General features: G+C 47.4%; 1 protein-coding gene across 5 annotated transcripts in view; it reads right to left on the reverse strand.

The window, feature by feature from the left end:
• Positions 1 to 17,541, reverse strand: part of FAM178B (family with sequence similarity 178 member B) — a 227,882-nt gene extending 210,341 nt beyond the window's left edge. For 3 of the 5 annotated variants that reach the window (XM_081200924.1, XM_081200923.1, XM_081200921.1), the window contains exons 1-5: positions 16,880 to 17,540; positions 13,715 to 14,233; positions 11,427 to 11,493; positions 4,310 to 5,325; positions 3,387 to 3,445 (exon numbers count right to left, since the gene is read on the reverse strand). In XM_081200924.1, the coding sequence (XP_081057050.1) occupies positions 3,387 to 3,445; positions 4,310 to 5,325; positions 11,427 to 11,493; positions 13,715 to 14,110 (1,538 nt within the window). In that variant the 5' untranslated portion in view covers positions 14,111 to 14,233; positions 16,880 to 17,540. Of the gene's footprint in view, positions 1 to 3,386; positions 3,446 to 4,309; positions 5,326 to 11,426; positions 11,494 to 13,714; positions 14,234 to 14,796; positions 14,977 to 16,879 lie in introns of all 5 variants that reach the window. The other 2 variants (XM_081200922.1, XR_014009894.1) reach the window with 2 other exon arrangements.
• Between the last annotated feature and the right edge of the window lie 2,386 nt (positions 17,542 to 19,927).

A 19,927-nucleotide genomic window follows, 5' to 3' on the forward strand; every position in this document is an offset into this window, starting at 1 on the left:
CCAAGCTGCAACCCAGAAATATGCTCTGCAGCTGTTAACTCCCCAGTGAAGCAAGAAGAGGCTGCAGTTCTGCCCACCCTTTCTTCACCTAGTCCTGCTCCATCAGCTCTCTTCTGCCACCTGCTGCAAGGAGCAGGGCTCCAGGTGCACTGCAAAGCAGACCAGGGGGTGGAAGCATGGCAGAAATCATGGGGGAGAAAGCTATCAGTGGCTACTAGCCGTGGAGGCAGCTAAGCTCTGCCTTCACATTCAGGAGTAATGCTTCAGAATACAAGTTGCTGGAAACCAGAGGAGGGAGAGGCATCTGGCTGGCCACAGGGAGGACAGGAACTTGCAGATGCAATCTCAGAGCCTCTGAATATAATATGTGAGACTTCTTGGAGAACATGTGAGGTCCCTGTGGACTTGAGATGAGCAAATGTTGTCCCCATCTTCAAAGTGGGGGGAGAGGGCCCAGGCAACTACCGGTCAGTCTGGTTGACGTCCATACCAGGAAAAGGCCTAGAACAGATAATTAAACAGTCGGTCTGTGAGCAATTAGAAAAAGATGCTGTGATTAGTAAGCGCCAGCATGGGTTTCTTAAAAGCAAGGCATGCAAGACTAATTTTATTTCTTTTTTTGATAAGAGTTACAAGCTTGATGGACTAGGGGAATGCTGTGGATGTAATGTATCTTGGTTTCAATAAGGCTTTCAACCAAGTCTCCCATGATTGTCTTTCAGAGAAGCTGGAAAATGTGGACTGGATGAGGTTACTCTTAAGTGGATTTGCAGCTTGATGACTGACCAAACCCAAAGAGTGCTCATTAATGGTTCTTTGTCATCCTGGGAAAAAGTGACAAGTGGGGTGCCACAGGAAGCCACCCAGCCGTTCAACATCTGTATAAACAACTTGGATGAAGGTGTTGAGGGATGCTCATCAAATTTGCAGATAACACCAAACTGGGAGACATAGCCAATGCCACTGAAGACAGAACTGAGATTCAAGAGGACCTAAACAGATTGGAGAACTTGGCCCAAACTAACAAAATAAATTTCAATAGGGGCAAATGTGAGGTTCTGCACTTAAGCAGGAAGAACCAGATGCCCAAATATAGGATGGGGGACACTAGCAGTACCTGCGAAAAGGATCTAGGGGTCTTACTGGACCACAAGCTTAACATGAGTCAACAGTGTGATGCAGGAGCAAAAAAGAAAAAAGAAAAATGCTCATGCTATTCTAGGCTGCATTAACAGAAGTCTAGTGTCCAGATCAAGGGAAATAATAGCACCGCTCTATTCTGCCTTGGTCAGACCACACCTGGAATACAACTGCGTCCAGTTCTGGGCACCACAGTTTAAGATGTTGACAAACATGTGCAGAGGAAGGTCTGGAAACCAAGCCTTATGAGGAACGGTTGAAGGAGCTTGGTATGTTGAGCCTGGAAAAGAGGAGACTGAGAGGAGATATGAGAGCCATCTTCAAATATCTCAAGGGCTGTCACATGGAGGAGGGAGCAAGCTTGTTTTCTCCTGCTCTGGAGGGTAGGACTCAAACCAAGAAAGAAGATTCCAACTAAACATCAGGAAGAACTTTCTGACAGTAGGAGCTGTTCAACAGTGGGACAGTCTCAAGAGGTTGGAGGTTCTTAAGCCAAGGTTAGGCGGCCACCAGTCAGGGATTCTCTGGCTGTGATTCCCCCATTGCAGGGGGTGGGCTAGATGATCCTTGGTGTCCCTTCCAACTCTACAATTCTAGGATTTTAGGATGCTGGACTAGATGGGCCAGTGCCTGATCCAACAGGCTCTTCTTATGTTCTTGACTGAGTCTTAAGACACCAAGACCGTAGGGGAGCCTGTGGCCCTACGGATGTTGCTGGACTCCCATCATCCTCTGCCACAATGGCCGGCAGACAGGGATGGTGGGAGATGTAGTCCAGCAACACCTGAAAGGCCACACATTCCCCATTCTGACTTAGAGGAATATGGATGTTATCTAGGCTGCAACAACCAGTGGAAGGTTTGGCCAGTGCATGGAGAAGGGTGTGCATATAGAACAAGAGTGGGGAAAGGCAAGCTGGGATCTGCTTTTGTAGAGCTGAGTGACTGGCCAGGATTTCTCCCTCCCAATTGTTTAACAGTGGCAGCAACTGGAGGGGGAAAAACCTCCTTCACTCCCTAAGGTTGCTAAAAAAGAATGCTTGGGTGGAAAAAAATGAGTGGCTTTTTTCATGAAAGAAATTGTGAGTTTGATCCTGGTACTGAATAAAAATTCCTGAGCTGAACAAGTGTTCAGAGGAACCCAGTTCCTTTACTGTTATTTCAATTTCTTACCCATCCTTCACCACAAGGCCACAGAGTAGGTTATAAACAATACAAAAATGTAATAAGTCAGTTTAAACCATTTGAAATCAGAAGAGCAGGGCAGAAAGTTTCATCTTCAGCATGCACCTCTGTGGGGATGGAGTTCCAAAAGTGAGGGGCTGCCCCAGAGAATGCCCTCTTCCAAGCTACCAATCCCGATGTTAGCATTTCACTCCTCCCCATACTTCTTCTTCTTCACCCCATACTTCTGAGGGGGGGGCAGAATTCTATCAATAAACACCCAATAAGGTCTGTATGGGTGGAGGTGCTCTTTCAGAAATTTGGGGCCTAAAGGCTAGCCTATGTCCACCCAGCTGAGCCTTGAGGTTCTGGGTAAAAACCAAGATCCTAAAGCCAGAAGCCCAGCCACCTTTGGTTTATATCACAGCCTCCAATGATAGGATTCCATAAAGTTGCAATAAAAGCAGCACTGAAACAGAAAAGCTCTCTGGCAGCTCTCCTGGGGCTCTCCAGAGATGGATGCTTCATAGAACCACCCGCAGCAAGTGGGCTCTGAGATGTGCCAAGCCCAGTCGCTTCCTGTGTCCTGATGGCAGGGCCCCCTCATTGGGCATTCCTAATGACTTGTCCTCACGATGGTATTGGGGTGCTAGACATGATTCCCCTTTCCCAGTAAAATTACCTGAGTACATGACTTTATTGGGGCAATTATACACAATCCCACTTTCAACTGCACCTGCAGAAATTTTGGGACGGACCTACTGCTTCTTTTCCACTCAGTCCATGTCCTGTAACTTTCTGCTGAAATTCTGTCCCTTTTCATACCTCAGGTGTCCCAGTTTTTTTGCCCCGCCTCTGTTCTGCTACAGCGCAGGAGCCCCCCCCCCCCCAATGTGGCAATAAGGGGGATAACATGGGGGGAGCAGAATGATGTGTGGGTGGGTCCACTGCAGAGGACACACCAATAAACCTGAATGGAGGGGCCCACACAGCAATGAACACATGGCATGCGCAGGTTGCTTCAAGGTGTAGCTGCAAGACACAACATGCACCAGTGGAGTTCCATCCCTGGGTGAGCCTTACCTTTTCTCAAGGAACTTGTCAAGGCTGCTGAGATAACCGTCTGGCTCTGAAGAAAGGAGCTGGATGCACAGGTGGAGGAGAAATGTGTCATTTTAGCAGACGAGGACAGAGCAGTGCTGCACAACTACTAAACAAGGCTGGTGTTGGCACCTGGCATTCTGGGGCAGCTGCCAAGGACCCAGTAGGGACACACACGACATGTGGCAGCAACGGGATCTCAATGCTGCCCATGCAGGCCCCCATTTTTGCCCCAGAGCAATGCTACATCGAAAGCATTGTAGATAATTTAAACGGCAGGCAGATTGCATCATAAAAAGCAGTACTGTGTCCACTGCTGCCACCAGGGGGCTCCATCAACGTAGGAGGGGGGGTCCACCAGAGGGCATTTACTGTATTTTTCGCTCTATAAGACGCACCAGACCACAAGGCGCACCTAGTTTTTGGAGGAGGAAAACAAGAAAAAAAATATTCTGAATCTCAGGAGCCAGAAGAGCAAGAGGGATCGCTGCGCAGTGAAAGCAGCAATCCCTCTTGCTGTTCTGGCTTCTGGGATAGCTGCGCAGCCTGCATTCGCTCCGTAAGATGCACACACATTTCCCCTTTTTAGGAGGGAAAAAGCGAGTCTTATAAAGCAAAAAATACGGGAACTACCTCTCCCTTTAAATTGAGAATTGGCCCGGCCACACAACCCACGGGCTGTGCGTTATTCTCCCTGCCTTCAGCTTTGCAGTCTCTCTTTGTGCATTTCTATGGGGTGTAGTCTGCATCAGACACCCAGCCTGCTGCCCTTGATGGGGTCCAGGGACCTTGTGGGGTGCTACGTCTCTGAAGTCACACTGGTAAGGAAGATGGGCTACTGAACCAAACTAAGCCAACTCTATGCCATTACATTCCAAACCTCTAGTCCACAAAGTGTTACCTACTGTGTAAAGGTCCTCAGAGCCCGGATCTGAATTGCTCATCTGCAGGAGGTCTCCAAGAGACACAAGGTCATCAGTGTCTTCATCCATGTCTGAGCCCACAGCCAGTCTCCTTGGGTCACCTGAAAGCTCATCTGGGGAGGCTGAGATGCTGGAGGATGTCATCGGGAAATGGGCAGGGGTGGGAAGAGAGGAATGCTCTGGGCCTGGGTCTTCCTCTTGGTCTGAATCGTAGGGCAGCCTCACTGGGTCCCCAGCAAGCTCACTGGAGGATGTCGAGGCACTGCTTCTAAGGTAGGTGGCAGGTGGTGTGGCCAATGGATGGCTAGGAGAGGGTAAGAAAGGAGACTCCAGCTCTAAGGCCCTCTGGGTGCTTGTCTGGGTTTGGCCCTCAAGCGGGGCTCCTTCCAGCTGCTCACTTGCCATGTGAAAGACACTGGCCATGGGGAGCACTGGACCAACTCTCTCTGCCTCCTGAAGAGTTGCATTCTTTGGCTGCAGGATCACAGGCTCTTCTAGGAACTGTGGGTGGTCCCCAGCGGGGGAAGAGGCCTTGGCTGTGGACTCCATCATGTGCAGCTCAGCAGGCTCCTGGGTGATATCAGGCATCTCCTCCGAGCTTTGGTACTCAGATGTGGGGTCTGGGGCAGGGCTCAAGGGCAGCAGTTTGTCATTGTACAGGAATTCAATCCGGGGTGGGGACCAGTCTGGAGGGAACATGGCGTCCTCTTGATCTTCCTCCAGCGGAGAGTCTGGGTTGCCCCACAGGCTGGAGCTGTGGCTGCTGTGGGATGCCTCTTCCAGGGGATGTGCAGAGGGAAACAAATTAGGGAGGCCGTGCTCATACAAAGAGAGCCCTTGCTGCCCCGCATTGTTGCTGCAGCTGCCCCCAGGCCCCTTCTTCTGTCCCTGGCTGGGAGCTCCCAAGAAGCCTGTGTCTCTCTTGGACAAAAAGCGGGCTGCTGATGACCTGCATTTCTGGGACCTTTTTTGCATCTGCCGCAAAGCGGCCTGGGGCTCTGCCGAAGACAGGGAGAAAGAGAGAGAGAGAGAGGAGTTAATGCTCTGGCAATTAGCATGCTACAATGCCACAGGGGAACAAACAAACAAAAGGCGCAATGGGCAGGGAGGACTGAGCACAGAATTCAACTTTCTAAGAATTTTGTGTTTATTTTGGTGTGTGTGTATGTGTGTTTAGAATCTGGCCCTAAAGGCTGCAAATATATAACTGAAAGTGCCTGGACAGTGTCAGATAAGAAGTCAGAAGCCACCGGAGGAGTGGCTGGATAAGATTTCTGTGGCCAAAGGGCAGGACTTCTGTGCCCTGCTAAGTTCCTTGCCCCTTCACAAGGCAAGGCTCTGGTAGACGTTGGGTTAATGCTGACACAGGACCTTGAGGGGTTTGCATAAGCCCAGGATGCAAACAGACCCCACCTGTTACGTGAAGGTCTCAAAGAACCTTCTTAAAGATTAGAAACAGAACTGTAGACACGCAAGAGACCCCAGGGGTCATCTAGTCCAACCCTTTGCAATGCAGGAATCGCAGCTCAAGAATCCCTGACAGGCGGCCAATCAAACTGTTAAAAAACTTCCAAGGAAGGATAGTCCACCACCTTTAGAGGAAGCCTGATTCACAGTCAAACAGCTCTTAGCGTCAGAAAGTTCTTCCTAATGTTTAGCTGGAATATTCAGCGCTCCTGAGTCAAGATCCAACCCCTTAACATTCGACAAGGTGCCCCATGATATTCTTGTAAAGAAGCTGGTAAAATGCGGTCTTGACTATGCTACCACTCAGTGGATTTGTAACTGGCTGACTGACCGAACCCAAAGGGTGCTCACCAATGGTTCCTCTTCATCCTGGAGAAGAGTGACTAGTGGGGTGCCACAGGGTTCTGTCTTGGGCCCGGTCTTATTCAACATCTTTATCAACGACTTGGATGATGGACTCAAGGGCATCCTGATCAAATTTGCAGATGACACCAAACTGGGAGGGGTGGCTAACACCCCAGAGGACAGGATCACACTTCAAAACGACCTTGACAGATTAGAGAACTGGGCCAAAACAAACAAGATGAACTTTAACAGGGAGAAATGTAAAGTATTGCACTTGGGCCAAAAAAAATGAGAGGCACAAATACAAGATGGGTGACACCTGGCTTGAGAGCAGTACATGTGAAAAGGATCTAGGAGTCTTGGTTGACCACAAACTTGACATGAGCCAACAGTGTGATGCGACAACTAAAAAAGCCAATGCAGTTCTGGGCTGCATCAATAGAAGTATAGCATCTAGATGAAGGGAAGTAATAGTGCCACTGTATTCTGCTCTGGTCAGACCTCACCTGGAGTACTGTGTCCAGTTCTGGGCACCACAATTCAAGAAGGACACTGACAAACTGGAACGTGTCCAGAGGAGGGCAACCAAAATGGTCAAAGGCCTGGAAACGATGCCTTATGAGGAACGGCTAAGGGAGCTGGGCATGTTTAGCCTGGAGAAGAGGAGGTTAAGGGGTGATATGATAGCCATGTTCAAATATATAAAAGGATGTCACATAGAGGAGGGAGAAATGTTGTTTTCTGCTGCTCCAGAGAAGCGGACACGGAGCAATGGAGCCAAACTACAAGAAAGAAGATTCCACCTAAACATTAGGAAGAACTTCCTGACAGTAAGAGCTGTTTGACAGTGGAATTTGCTGCCAAGGAGTGTGGTGGAGTCTCCTCCTTTGGAGGTCTTTAAGCAGAGGCTTGACAACCATATGTCAGGAGTGCTCTGATGGTGTTTCCTTCTTGGCAGGGGGTTGGACTCGATGGCCCTTGTGGTCTCTTCCAACTATGATTCTATGATTCTATGATTCTAACTAAGTTGTTTCGGCTTCAGACCTATACACATTTGTACTGATGGAGGCCAGTTGTAAGAAGTTTCAGAAATGCTACTATATTGTTCCACTAGACTGGTGTTTCTAAGGGCATCTTTTGAGAGAAGGAGCTTTCTGACCTGTGAAAAATAGAACTTTCATTTAGTGAAAAACTCCTGGGATTCAGTAACATTTTCAAGGGGAAAGCGCCCTCTGCTGACTCCTCCTGCAGTCCAAGAAGATAGGCGTTTCTTCCCTCCACTGCCATGCAGACGTTTACCAGACTGGTGGGCTTATTCTGCAACATGTGCTTGATGCAATAACAGTGCATGACTGCTGGATTCATCCTGAACTATCCACACATATCACTCCACTCCATTCTGCCAGCCTTCCCCAATCCTATTGCATTATTACCAATGGGGGGGGGGGGTTGCACTGACTGGAAACAAATAATAATAATAATAAAATTTTATTTATACCCCACCCTCCCCAGCCAAGACCGGGCTCAGGGCGGCTAACAACCAATAATAAAAACAAGTTGATTAAAATACAATTTTAAAAAGATTAAAATACAACATTAAAACATTAGGATGCAGCCTCTTCACAGGAGGTGAATGGAAAAAGAAAGAGAGGGAGGGAATCAAATTGGCTCCAAGCCAAAGGCCAGGCGGAACAACTCATCCTGGAGAAGAGTGACTTGTGGGGTGCCACAGGGTTCTGTCTTGGGCCCGGTCTTATTCAACATCTTTATCAACGACTTGGATGATGGACTCAAGGGCATCCTGATCAAATTTGCAGATGACACCAAACTGGGAGGGGTGGCTAACACCCCAGAGGACAGGATCACACTTCAAAACGACCTTGACAGATTAGAGAACTGGGCCAAAACAAACAAGATGAACTTTAACAGGGAGAAATGTAAAGTATTGCACTTGGGCAAAAAAAATGAGAGGCACAAATACAAGATGGGTGACACCTGGCTTGAGAGCAGTACATGTGAAAAGGATCTAGGAGTCTTGGTTGACCACAAACTTGACATGAGCCAACAGTGTGACGCGGCAGCTAAAAAAGCCAATGCAATTCTGGGCTGCATCAATAGGAGTATAGCATCTAGATCAAGGGAAGTAATAGTGCCACTGTATTCTGCTCTGGTCAGACCTCACCTGGAGTACTGTGTCCAGTTCTGGGCACCACAGTTCAAGAAGGACACTGACAAACTGGAACGTGTCCAGAGGAGGGCAACCAAAATGGTCCAAGGCCTGGAAACGATGCCTTATGAGGAACGGCTAAGGGAGCTGGGCATGTTTAGCCTGGAGAAGAGGAGGTTAAGGGGTGATATGATAGCCATGTTCAAATATATAAAAGGATGTCATACAGAGGAGGGAGAAAGGTTGTTTTCTGCTGCTCCAGAGAGGCGGACACGGAGCAATGGATCCAAACTACAAGAAAGAAAATTCCACCTAAACATTAGGAAGAACTTCCTGACAGTAAGAGCTGTTCGACAGTGGAATTTGCTGCCAAGGAGTGTGGTGGAGTCTCCTGCTTTAGAGGTCTTTAAGCAGAGGCTTGACAACCATATGACAGGAGTGCTCTGATGGTGTTTCCTGCTTGGCAGGGGGTTGGACTCGATGGCCCTTGTGGTCTCTTCCAACTCTATGATTCTATGATTCTATGAACTCTGTCTTACAGGCCCTGCAGAAAGAAATCAGATCCCGCAGGGCCCTGGTCTCATGAGGCAGAGCGTTCCACCAGGCCAAGCCAGTGTTGAGAAGGCCCTGGCTCTGGTTGAGGCTAATCTGACTTCCTTAGGGCTGGGACCTCTAGGGTGTTGCTATTTATGGACCTTGAGGCTCTCCGTGGGAGAGGCGGTCCCGTAGGTACGAGGGCCCTAGGCCGTGAAGGGCTTTAAAGGTCAAAATCAACACCTTAAATCTGACCCTGTACTCCACCGGGAGCCAGTGCAGCTGGAAAAGCACTGGGTGAATATGCTCCCATGGCAGAGACCCCGTGAGGAGCCTCGCTGCAGCATTCTGCACCCGCTGGAGTTTCTGGGACAGCTTCAAGGGCAGCCCCACATAGAGTGAATTACAGTAGTCAAGCCTGGAGTTGACCATCGCATGGATCACTGTGGCCAGGTCAGGGCGGGAAAGGTAAGGGACCAACTGCTTGATGCGGCAAAGGTGGAAAAATGTCGCTATGTCTGCCCCCAAAACTTGAACATGGGATTGTATATAATTGTCCCAATACCATCTTGAGCACAAATAATTTTATTGTGAATGGACAATATAAAGGACATTTGAAGGGGCCCACTGTTGACCACATCAAAACAGCTGCACTACCAGTTTCACGTGCTTTAAATATCACTATTCTGTAGACTGCATTCCAAGAGGATGCGGTTTAGCATACAAAGTGCTTGAGATTACAAATTTTACCACTGTAATCCTCAAATCTATGGGTAAGGAACTGCAGGCCCCCAGCATGGACAGCTCTAAAAGGAGATTAGGCAAACGCAGCAGGGAGATAAATCTCTCAAAGGGCACCAAGATCAGGAGAGCCCTGCTGCCCCAGGTCCTGCTGGCAGGCTTCTCCCAGGCATCTGGTCGTCCATTGTGGGAAGCAGAAGGGAAGACAAGACAGACAAGACAGGCCTTTGGTCTGGTCCAGCAGGGCTTTTCTTATGTCCTAAAATAAATACTACCCTCCATATTATTGGGGGGGGGCTGAGAATGAAAGAGCAAGGTGAGGACCCCCAGGATTAGGGGCAGTTGGTGCAGTCAAGGATAACGGAGTGATCGCTCCCCCCACCTTGCTTAGAATGTCTTAGGAAAGGAGAAGGACCTGCTTGGGGTGTCCTTGCCATCCAAAGTACAACCAGAGGCTGCTCAGACGAGGGCTTTATCTGTGGTGGGACTCACAGCTTCATGGCTCTTCAACACATTTAATTTTATTTTATTTACATCTCACATTTCCCTGTAAGGAGCTCAAGGTGGCAGACATGGCTTTCCCCCTCCTCATCTGTATTCTCACAACAAACCTGTGAGGTAGGTCAGGCTAAGAGACAGTGACTGTCCCAGGGTCACTCAGCAAGCATAATAGCTGAGTGGGGATTTGAACCCTGGTCTCCCAGCTCCTAGTCCAACAGTATAACCACTGCATTACCCTGGCCTTACATTATGCATCAAAACTTTCCCTTTCAACAGAGCCTGGGACTGCCAAACTGGATATGGATCTTTTTCTGCTGGCTGGATTTATTTTTAAAGCCAATGCAAAACACTTTTTGAATTGTTGGGGCATTACATTTTGAAAAAGAAATTGAGTTACGCCTGCATTTATCAGACGTATGATCCACTCCTCCCTTTCAACTATCTCCATGGGATCACAACCCACAGCAGAGATTGGATGGCCATCTGCCATGGATGCTTTAGCTGAGATCCTACAAAAAAGCAAGAACATTGCAATAAATAGCAAGTGCTAAATACACATTCATGAGCCACTTGGTGGTGATAGCATAAACCTCTGCAGAAATTCTGTGAAAGCAAATCTGGAAGCAACCCCAGAATGAGGAGCTGATGTGGATTGGATGGTTTCATAAGACAGTGTTTCCTAGCTGGCTTGTTGGGGGGAACCCTTGATCCACCAAGCCTAGTCTGAGGGGCCAGAGCACTGAAGAACCACTCAGGTGAACTCACCTGCCACCAACCATTTATGAGAATCCCTAAACCCTCCTTCATCACACTGACAGCAAAAGGATGGCCAACTACGGCCATTGTTGTGCTTTTAGCATTGCCTCTGGAAAAGCAAAGGGTATCCATTACGGTAATTGCCCTGTTGTAAGGTCCAGCAAAGCAGAGCTGTCTTTGAAACAGGACCTTAGGGGATTGCCCTGCCAGAAGCAATCCCTTTGCACTGCCAAAGTCACTGCTGACATTTTGGATCAAGGGTGGGAAGAAGGTAGATCAAAATATAATGGTGGATCTCTGAATGATTTGCAGCAGATCAACATGACTCAGGGGCAATGAAAAAGAAATCCAACTTAAATCAGGCTGCTGAAATGTAGAGAGCTAATGGGGGGGGGGGGGGACTGTGTGAGCTCAGTTCATTCCCAGTCCTGAAGACCTACCTCTCAGCTCAGAGGCTCCCTGCTCTTTCATTCAAACTGGGTGCCTTTTGCACCTGGTTCTCCTTGATAAATCTCAGGGCTCTAGCAAAAAGTGAAGCGTAGATCCAACAAGCCTTAAGTCTTGCCCGCCCCTCTTTTAAAATATTACCTTTGATATAGGAGAGGGATTTGCCACCTCTGGCTTCACCAGCTCTTGAGCGCCTGCGGCCGTCTGGCTGTAGGACAAAAGGGACATCCGTTCAAGGTGTGTCATTATCCAAAGGAAGCCTCTCTGCAGCAACTTCATCAGCGCTTTCTGTGGCTTTTGGACTACTCTCTTGTGTGTGCAGTTTGGCTCTCTGTGCTGGGGACAAAACTGATAGGACCCAATTCATGCTTACAGAGATCTCATGGTCATGCAGGGTGCTTGGGACTTAGAATTTGTACTGGGACATTTGTGGCACGATGTACAGCGGTACCTCTAGTTACGAACTTAATTCGTTCCGGAGGTCTGTTCTTAACCTGAAACTGTTCTTAACTAGAGGCGTACTTTTGCTAATGGGGCCTCTAGCTGCTGCTGCGCCACCGACACACAATTTCCGTTCTCATCCTGGGGCAAAGTTCTCAACTTGAGGTAACTCTTCCAGGTAATAATAATAATAATAATAATAATAATAATAATAATAATAATAATAATAATAATTTATTATTTGTACCCCGCCCACCTGGCTGGGCCTCCCCAGCCACTCTGGGCGGCTTCCATAGAAACCAAAAAACACTAAAATATCATACATTAAAAACTTCCTTGAACAGGGCTGCCTTAAGATGTCTTCTGAATGTCAGGTAGTTGTTTATCGCTTTGACATCTGCTGGAAGGGCGTTCCACAGGGCGGGCGCCACTACCGAGAAGGCCCTCTGCCTGGTTCCCTGTAGCTTTGCTTCTCGCAATGAGGGAACCGCCAGAAGGCCCTCGGCGCTGGACCTCAGCGTCCGGGCAGAACGATGGGGGTGGAGACGCTCCTTCGTATACTGGGCCGAAGCCGTTTAGGGCTTTAAAGGTCAACACCAGCACTTTGAATTGTGCTCGGAAACGTACTGGGAGCCAATGTAGGTCTTTCAGGACCGGTGTTATGTGGTCTCGGCGGCCGCCCCCAGTCACCAGTCTAGCTGCCGTATTCTGGATTAGCTGTAGTTTCCGAGTCACCTTCAAAGGTAGCCCCACGTAGAGCGCATTGCAGTAGTCCAAGCGGGAGATAACTACTAGAGCATGCACCACTCTGGCGAGACAGTCCACGGGCAGGTAGGGTCTCAGCCTGCGTACCAGGTGGAGTTGGTAGACAGCTGCCCTGGATACAGAATTGACCTGCGCCTCCATGGACAGCTGTGAGTCCAAAATGACTCCCAGGCTATGCACCTGGTCCTTCAGGGGCACAGTTACCCTATTCAGGACCAGGGAGTCCTCCACACCAGCCCGCCCCCTGTCCCACAAAAACAGTACTTCTGTCTTGTCAGGATTCAACTTCAATCCATTAGCCGCCATCCATCCTCCAACCGCCTCCAACCGCCTCCAGGCACTCACAGGTTAGCGGAGTTTGTAACCTGAGGCCTTTGTAACTCGAGGTACCTACCAGCCGAGGATGACCAAGGGTTCTTGGGAGGTCTCCCTCCCAAGGAAAACATCTAGGGAAAGAGCAGCCTGATCTAGGCAACCGCAACAGCTGCAGGGAGTTTGCTTTCTCCTCCCCACACTCTCCAGAAAGAACTCTGCTGCGACTATTAGTTGCTGTTGCCACGTAGCTGCAGAGAGCTGGAGAAGGGAAATGGCTGGCTCCTATCACAAGCCGAAGAAGGACTGGCTCCTATCGCAAGCTGCTGGGTAGCCCCTTCACCTCCATCACAGCAAGACCATCACAGCAAGACCACCAGCAAGTAAAGAACATTGCGGTTCCAGCAGGATGGACCCTCTGCATCCTAGCATTGCCAAACGGATCCCTCCCCCTCTACCATTTCACTACATGGAAAGCTGCCTTCCACAGGGTTGGATCCTTGGTCCATCTGCTCAGTAACAAGCTTGGTATTGTCCACACTGACTGGCAGAGGTTTTCTAGCATTATAAACAAGGAAGGTTCCCAGCCTTACCTGCAGATACTAAGGACTGAAGCTGGGACCGTCTGCCACTGAGCAGTGCCTCTTCCCTTTGCAGGGATGGGAGAGACTCTTGCCGGAGGCTTCCAAGAGGCATTGGGCAAGACGGTCTTCTGCCCTCTCAGAGTCTAAGCCTAAGGGCAGGACATGTGCCTTTCGGACACTCTAAAAATAATACTTATTTGCACATATATCTATTTGGACTGACAACAAAGGCAACAGTACACGCCAGCCCCAGGAGTCAATCCATGAGCACACTCCTCCCTCCCAAGCCCCAAATTCTAGCTTCACATTTGGCCAGGGATTACTCACCCTCTTGTGTGGTGCTTCCTGGGAGCCATCAGTGAGCATCAAGGGAACAGAAGAAAGAGGCGGCATGGAGAAGGGCCGGCCGATTTTCAGATTCTTGGACTTCCGGAGCTGCTGGTACTCCTCCAGGCTGGACTGGAATGTAAAGCTGAAGAGGCCTGCTTTGGGCCTCCTTGAAGATGACAAGGGGATCTGGTACCACCGAAGGTCCTGCCAGGGGTTAAACAGCTCCATGCTGTAGGATGGCTGTTTTGGGTGGGGAAGTGAAGTGACTCTGACGGTGTCCTCCTGGGAAGGTGGGTTAGGGCACATCTGCTCTGATGCATCCCTGGATGTCCCCTCCTGTGGGTCACTGGATGAAGAGGAGCCTCCAGGGCTTTGCTTCCCTGCCTTCTTCATGGCTAACTCTGCTGATGTCTCCTCCAGCTTGTTCTGCCTGCTCTCTGGAGTTTCTTAAAGGAATGAGTTCAGCAGCTGGGGAAAGCAGCCTTATCTCCTGCTTTCTGGAAGGCCTCCAGCCACCTGGAGTGAGGGAAAGGGAGGCAAACAATATTTCTCCTTGCTACAAAGAATAAATCCCACCCCACCCCCAATTTGGTGGCTTATTGCAGTCATCATCTGTCTGGTGCTTAAGCTACTTTATTTTATTTATTAAAGCATTTTTTGCCACTAATTAACAATACTATTGATTGGGATAACTTGGTGAATGACTTATTGAAACCCTTTCGGTATGCAGTGAAACCTTAGTTAGAGAAGAGACATTGCCTGTCACAATCATGCAGAGATAAATGCTTGCAGAGAAGAAAATAGTAAAGTGGTTTATTGCAGGAAATACATAACTGAAACTAGTACTAGAAACTTCTATCCAGCTAGTCCAGAGAAGAACAAGAAAGCCACGCTTGCTCCTTTGTTCTCTCATAGAAGAGTTAAAGATGACCTCTCATCTTGAAGTCTGAGATAGAAGTCTGAGGAGGAAGTGGTAAACAGGATGCAACCCAAGACATGTCAGTCTAAGCAAGAAGGAGATAGAGAAGTCAGCTGATGGGTGAAAGGGGCAGGGATAGTATAGGAATGTGGGTGCCTACCCTCTCTTGTCTTAACTCCTCCAAGCTGAGTTGCACCCAAACTCCCAACATGCCAGATGCATCCCAGGAGCAACAGCCAGCATGGCCAGGGGTCAGGGGTGATGAGAACGGCAGTCCAGCCAATCTGGAGGCCTACAGGCTTCCCCACCCCAATGTGGGCGTCTTGTTTTATTCTTGTACCTACAGCACAAATAAGTTTTCGCTCTTGTGAATCACTCAGGAAGACAGAATAGACTATTCCTCATTGCAGGTATCTCCAGAGGTCATTTTATTGCTCATTCATGCTGCTTTGTGCTCATGATGCTATTGGGACAGTCATATGTGATCCCACTTTCAATACTATTTGTGTCTGCAAAGTTTGGGGGCGGACATCCTGCTTGTTTCCAATCAGTGCATGTCCTTTAACTTTCTGCTGAAATCCCTTAACTTTTCATAACCCAAATGTTGGGGCTGGGCTGTCCCACTTATGTTGCACTATAGCCTCTCTCAGCAGCAGTAATGTGGCAGCACTAAGGAAACATTCCAGAATAAATCCATCACTAATGTACTGTGATCATGTCAGCAAGAACACGCTGCAGAATACACCTCAATGAAACACCTGTCTGGAGGGGCTGAGGACCCTGCATTGCAGCGGTTGGACTAGCTAACCCTTTGGGCTCCTTCCCACTCTACCATTATACGATTCTGTGACAGTTGCATTATAGGAAGCAGCAGCACACAAGGACTTTCAGAACACACTGCAGCAGAACGCCAGTCTGGAGGGGGCCTGCTTCTCACTCATGTGCATTAGACTTGAATGACCAGAATACAGTGGCAGCAGGGCTGAAAGCCTCCACCACCTCATTGCAAAGCCTTCCATCAAAAAATGATCATGGCAATGCGAGAAGAAAAAAGTTACCATAGGGCGGTTATTTTACCGCACACAGCCTCCGCTTTTTGAAAGTTGAGTCTGTGAGTCTTATCTACACGCAAAAAGCAGCAACAATTGCTTGTTGCTCTTAAAAAGTCCCAAGGTCTTTCACTCTGCACCACTGTAGGATTTTGTACTGACAGCTTAAAATGTGGCTCCAGCATCTCTCAGCAAGGTCAGAGCCCTACTGTTCCAAAGCATTCATTTCTGGGGTCCTTGAGAATCCACCCACCAGTGGAGCCAGGCAGTGACAGATCAGGCAAGTTCGCAAATTTTTAAAGATTTATTAAGGAACAAATATGTGAAAACAGAGGACTTTCAGATGATAACTTGCTGGTGTAGGACTAGAACAGTGGTTACAAAACTTTTTTGAGCCATCATGCCTTTAGTTCCATAACCTCATCCCCAGTGCCCCCGCCACCCTGTTCTGGAACAAGCAAACAATTTGCACAACCCACCAAGGAAGGTAACACAATAGAATTCAAACCAGTAGCAATTAATTGCACATTTGTTCAAACTATTCAGTTTAATTAAGTTGACAAAAGGGATGAACTTGATCCACAGATACCAGTTTTTCAAAGTCTGATGGTCCTTTACACCTCCAGCACCCGCCCATGGTCCCCCTTGGCTCTTAGCTCCCCCAAGGTAAATCCTCCAGGGGGCACTACCACTCATTTTGGGAACCACTGGAGAACAACATATGTGTGTTGATATTTTATGTGTGTGATATATCATGCTCTGAGTAACTATAGGTAGGAAGAGGGTTACTATAGGGGCTAACACAGAATCGTGGCTAAAAGCAGTGACATCTAGCACAAAGCAGCAGCAGCAGGAGGAAGAGGAGGTGGTGGTGGTACTTAGAGGCCACAGCATGAAAAATCCAGTATCTTTGCACCTTTTCTGCACCTCACCAAGTACTTTGATGTTACAAGCAGGCAGGTCGTTGCCAATGCATCGCAACCCTGGAAGGCAGCGGGCATTCAGGGATGAGGCCACCTTGCGATAGCGGCGTTTTGCTTTGCCGCCGCTTGACCAGGGGAACTGCACCGCCTTGGGAGGCAGGCGTGGGAGAGGAAGGTTGATCCCAGCGAAGGATGCAAGAAGGAAGACCTCGAAAAAGAGGGGAGGAAAAGGACCCCGAGAACTGGGAAGGGGCTGCACCCCTCTCTCTACCTGCGAAAAAACTCCTCCGGCCGCTTCTGCCGCCGCCCAACTCCCACCCGCTTCGGCCCGATTCAAAAATCAGCCCGAACGCTCCATCCCTCGGACGCCTGGGGCACCAGGCGGCAGCCAAGGACAGCCAATCAGCAAGCGGGGATCCCAAGCCAGCCACGTGGTCGCCTCGAGGGCTCGGGAGGGAGAAGGGGTCCTTTCCGCGCGCGCAGCCCGATCCTAAGCTTACAGGCACCCCACCCCTCGGGAATGCGGGGAACTGTGGTTTAAGGGTACTGCGCATTGTAGGCCCTGAGGGGTAGACCATGGTTCCCAGGATTCTTTCCGTTGCAGGAAGGGGTGCTTTAAATTGCCTGGAGCGGATTCATGAGATGCGGCTCCAAGATGCAACCTCCACCTGCTAAAACACTGCATGGTTTGCGGGGGGGGGGGGGTGTGCATCAAGCCGCAGTCCGTGAGGCATCCAGTGGAGATGCACGTCCTTCTGTGGCTGCTTTTTTGCTGAGTGAGAAAAGCAAGCATCATGCCTTTGTTGGTTAAGGGATTGGATGTTGTGGGAGAATAAAGACCTTTTGGATCTGGAAGGATTTGGCAACAGATTCAGATGGCACGCATATCTTTGGTATGATAAAGTAAAAGTTCATAAAGGATTTGGAAACCACATACAGTGGCAACCTGCGTCTGCGAGTGCGCGGGTCGCAATTCACTGCTTCTGCGCGTGACGTCATTTTGCGCGTCTGTGCATGCACGAGTGGCGAAACCCGGAAGTAACCCTTTCCGGTACTTCCTGGGTCGCTGCGGGACACAACCTGAAAACGCTCAACCTGAAGCAAACGTAACATAAGTTATGACTGTATTTCAAAAGTCATTGTATGAGGTGTGGGACAGATATAAAAATCTATTACAATGCAAGACACCATGGTGGCTTTCTCCTCTTGAGGCAATGAGTGTAAAAAAGATAAAGATGGGTAAAAATTGGGCCACCTATGAGCAATTAGTAACAGAGATGGAGAACCAATGGAAGCTAAAACCATATGAAGATGTAAAAGGTTTGGTGAATGATTGGTTGCATTATCTTCAAGTCAACAAAATGTTTAAAGAGGATAAAAAGAAAAAATGGATTTGGATATACAAAATCAAATTTGGAGTTATTAAATAATAGATTTAATTTTTTTTTAATTTTTTTTTATTAAATTCTTGCAAACTACATCGGGAAAAAACAACAGAAAAACATACATACAGACATTTAAGAGGTAAAAAGTAAAGAAATAAAAAAGAGAAAAAAGAAAAGGAATAGAAAATAGAAAACAGTTTCTGTTATGTTAATATGTGTTAATCTGATTTTTAAATAATAGATTTAAAATATTATCTAAAATGTACAAATTATTGGAATGGCATCTGAAAGATGAGGAAGTTCAATCGGTTATGATTCATTAGGCTAAAGATGTTGGTCACAATATACAAATATATTGGGCGAAACTGTGGAAAGAGGGAATAAAATTTACTGCTTGCAGTGCACTGAAAGAAAATATTATGAAAATGATGTACAACACTAGTGAAATTAGCTGAAATTAGTCTGTATAAAACAGACAATAAATGTTGGAAATGTAAAGAAAAGGAGGGTACTTTCTATCATATCATATGTGGTGGGAATGTAAGAAAGTGAAAGAGTTCTTGGAAATGATTTATAACGAAATGAAAAAAATGTTGAAATATACATTTGTTAAAAAACCAGAAGCCTTTCTACTGCGTATTGTAGGTACAAAAATTCATAAAAAGAATAAAAAAACTTGTTTTTATATGCGACAACTGCAGCAAGGACTCTATTAGCCCAAGGATGGAAGCAAGAAGAAATACCAATTAAAGAAGAAATACCAATTAAAGAAGAAATACCAATTAAAGAAGAAATACCAATTAAAGAAGAGTGGCAAGAGAAACTGATGAACTATGCTGAGAAGGCAAGACTAACTGGGAAAATTCGGAACCAGCAGGACCAGACTTTCCTAAGGGAATGGAAAAGGATTACGATATATTTGGAAAGCAATTGTAATCAATTAACATCACTTGTAGGATTAAAAGAAGTTTTGTAAGGTGTATTATATAAATTATTGCGAAGAGAATTAAGAATAGTTGTATTTAAGATTTGAATTTATAGCAATAATTATAGTAACAAAATGCACAATTAGAAAAGATTTTAGAAAATCACTGGTCAAGGTCGAAGGAAGTCCTAGGCTGTGATAGCCAAAAAGATTGAAATGTTTAAAAGGATGATATGCTGGAAAATATGTGTAAAAACGAATAAAAAATTAAACATAAGAGAAAAGATGCTCTGCCTCAGTGCCAGGGGAAGGAAGTGCCACAGTGCCTTGAAGTGATATTCTCCATCAGTGTGAGGGAAAGGCAGAGACTCGCAATCGGCTGCCCTGCTCTCCCTCGCATGAGGAGTGATCTATTGCTATGTATTGCCGGGTCAAAATCATTATTGCAGTAAGATTTCAAAACCAATTTTGGCCCATATACTGAAAAATTACACAGCACTAAAACAGACCATACAATTTGTGATATAACCCTGCAAAAATGACCAAAAAGAAAAATAGTGGGGGGAGGTGGCAAGGGATGGGGCTGCAGAGCCCCTGGGTGCATTCCATGGGAGTCCCAGGAGTCCCCACACCCCTAATTGGGAACCACTGATGTATAACATAGAACACGACTGCTTCATAATATGATCATGGGACATTCAGAAATTATAAATCAATGCAGCTACATAAGAACATGAATCATTCATGAAATAGAATTATAAATGAGCCTCTGACATACGTATCTTAAGTATGTATACAAACTCATTTATTTTAAATAATTTGCATAAAGGCACAGGATTGTTTCCAACAGGCAAATCCATAAAAACCCACAAAATGACACAAGCCTTTAAAAACATGTAACGACTCATCAAAGGACAGGGATGGCCTAATTTCTGTCATCTATGCTCTAGTAGCCTGTGGGTTAAATAACTGCAATGTGTTTTACATTGCGCTACCTCTGAAGACAGCT

This window comes from Podarcis bocagei (genome assembly GCF_964188305.1).
Source record: "Podarcis bocagei genome assembly, chromosome: 7".
Lineage (NCBI taxonomy): Eukaryota > Metazoa > Chordata > Lepidosauria > Squamata > Lacertidae > Podarcis > Podarcis bocagei.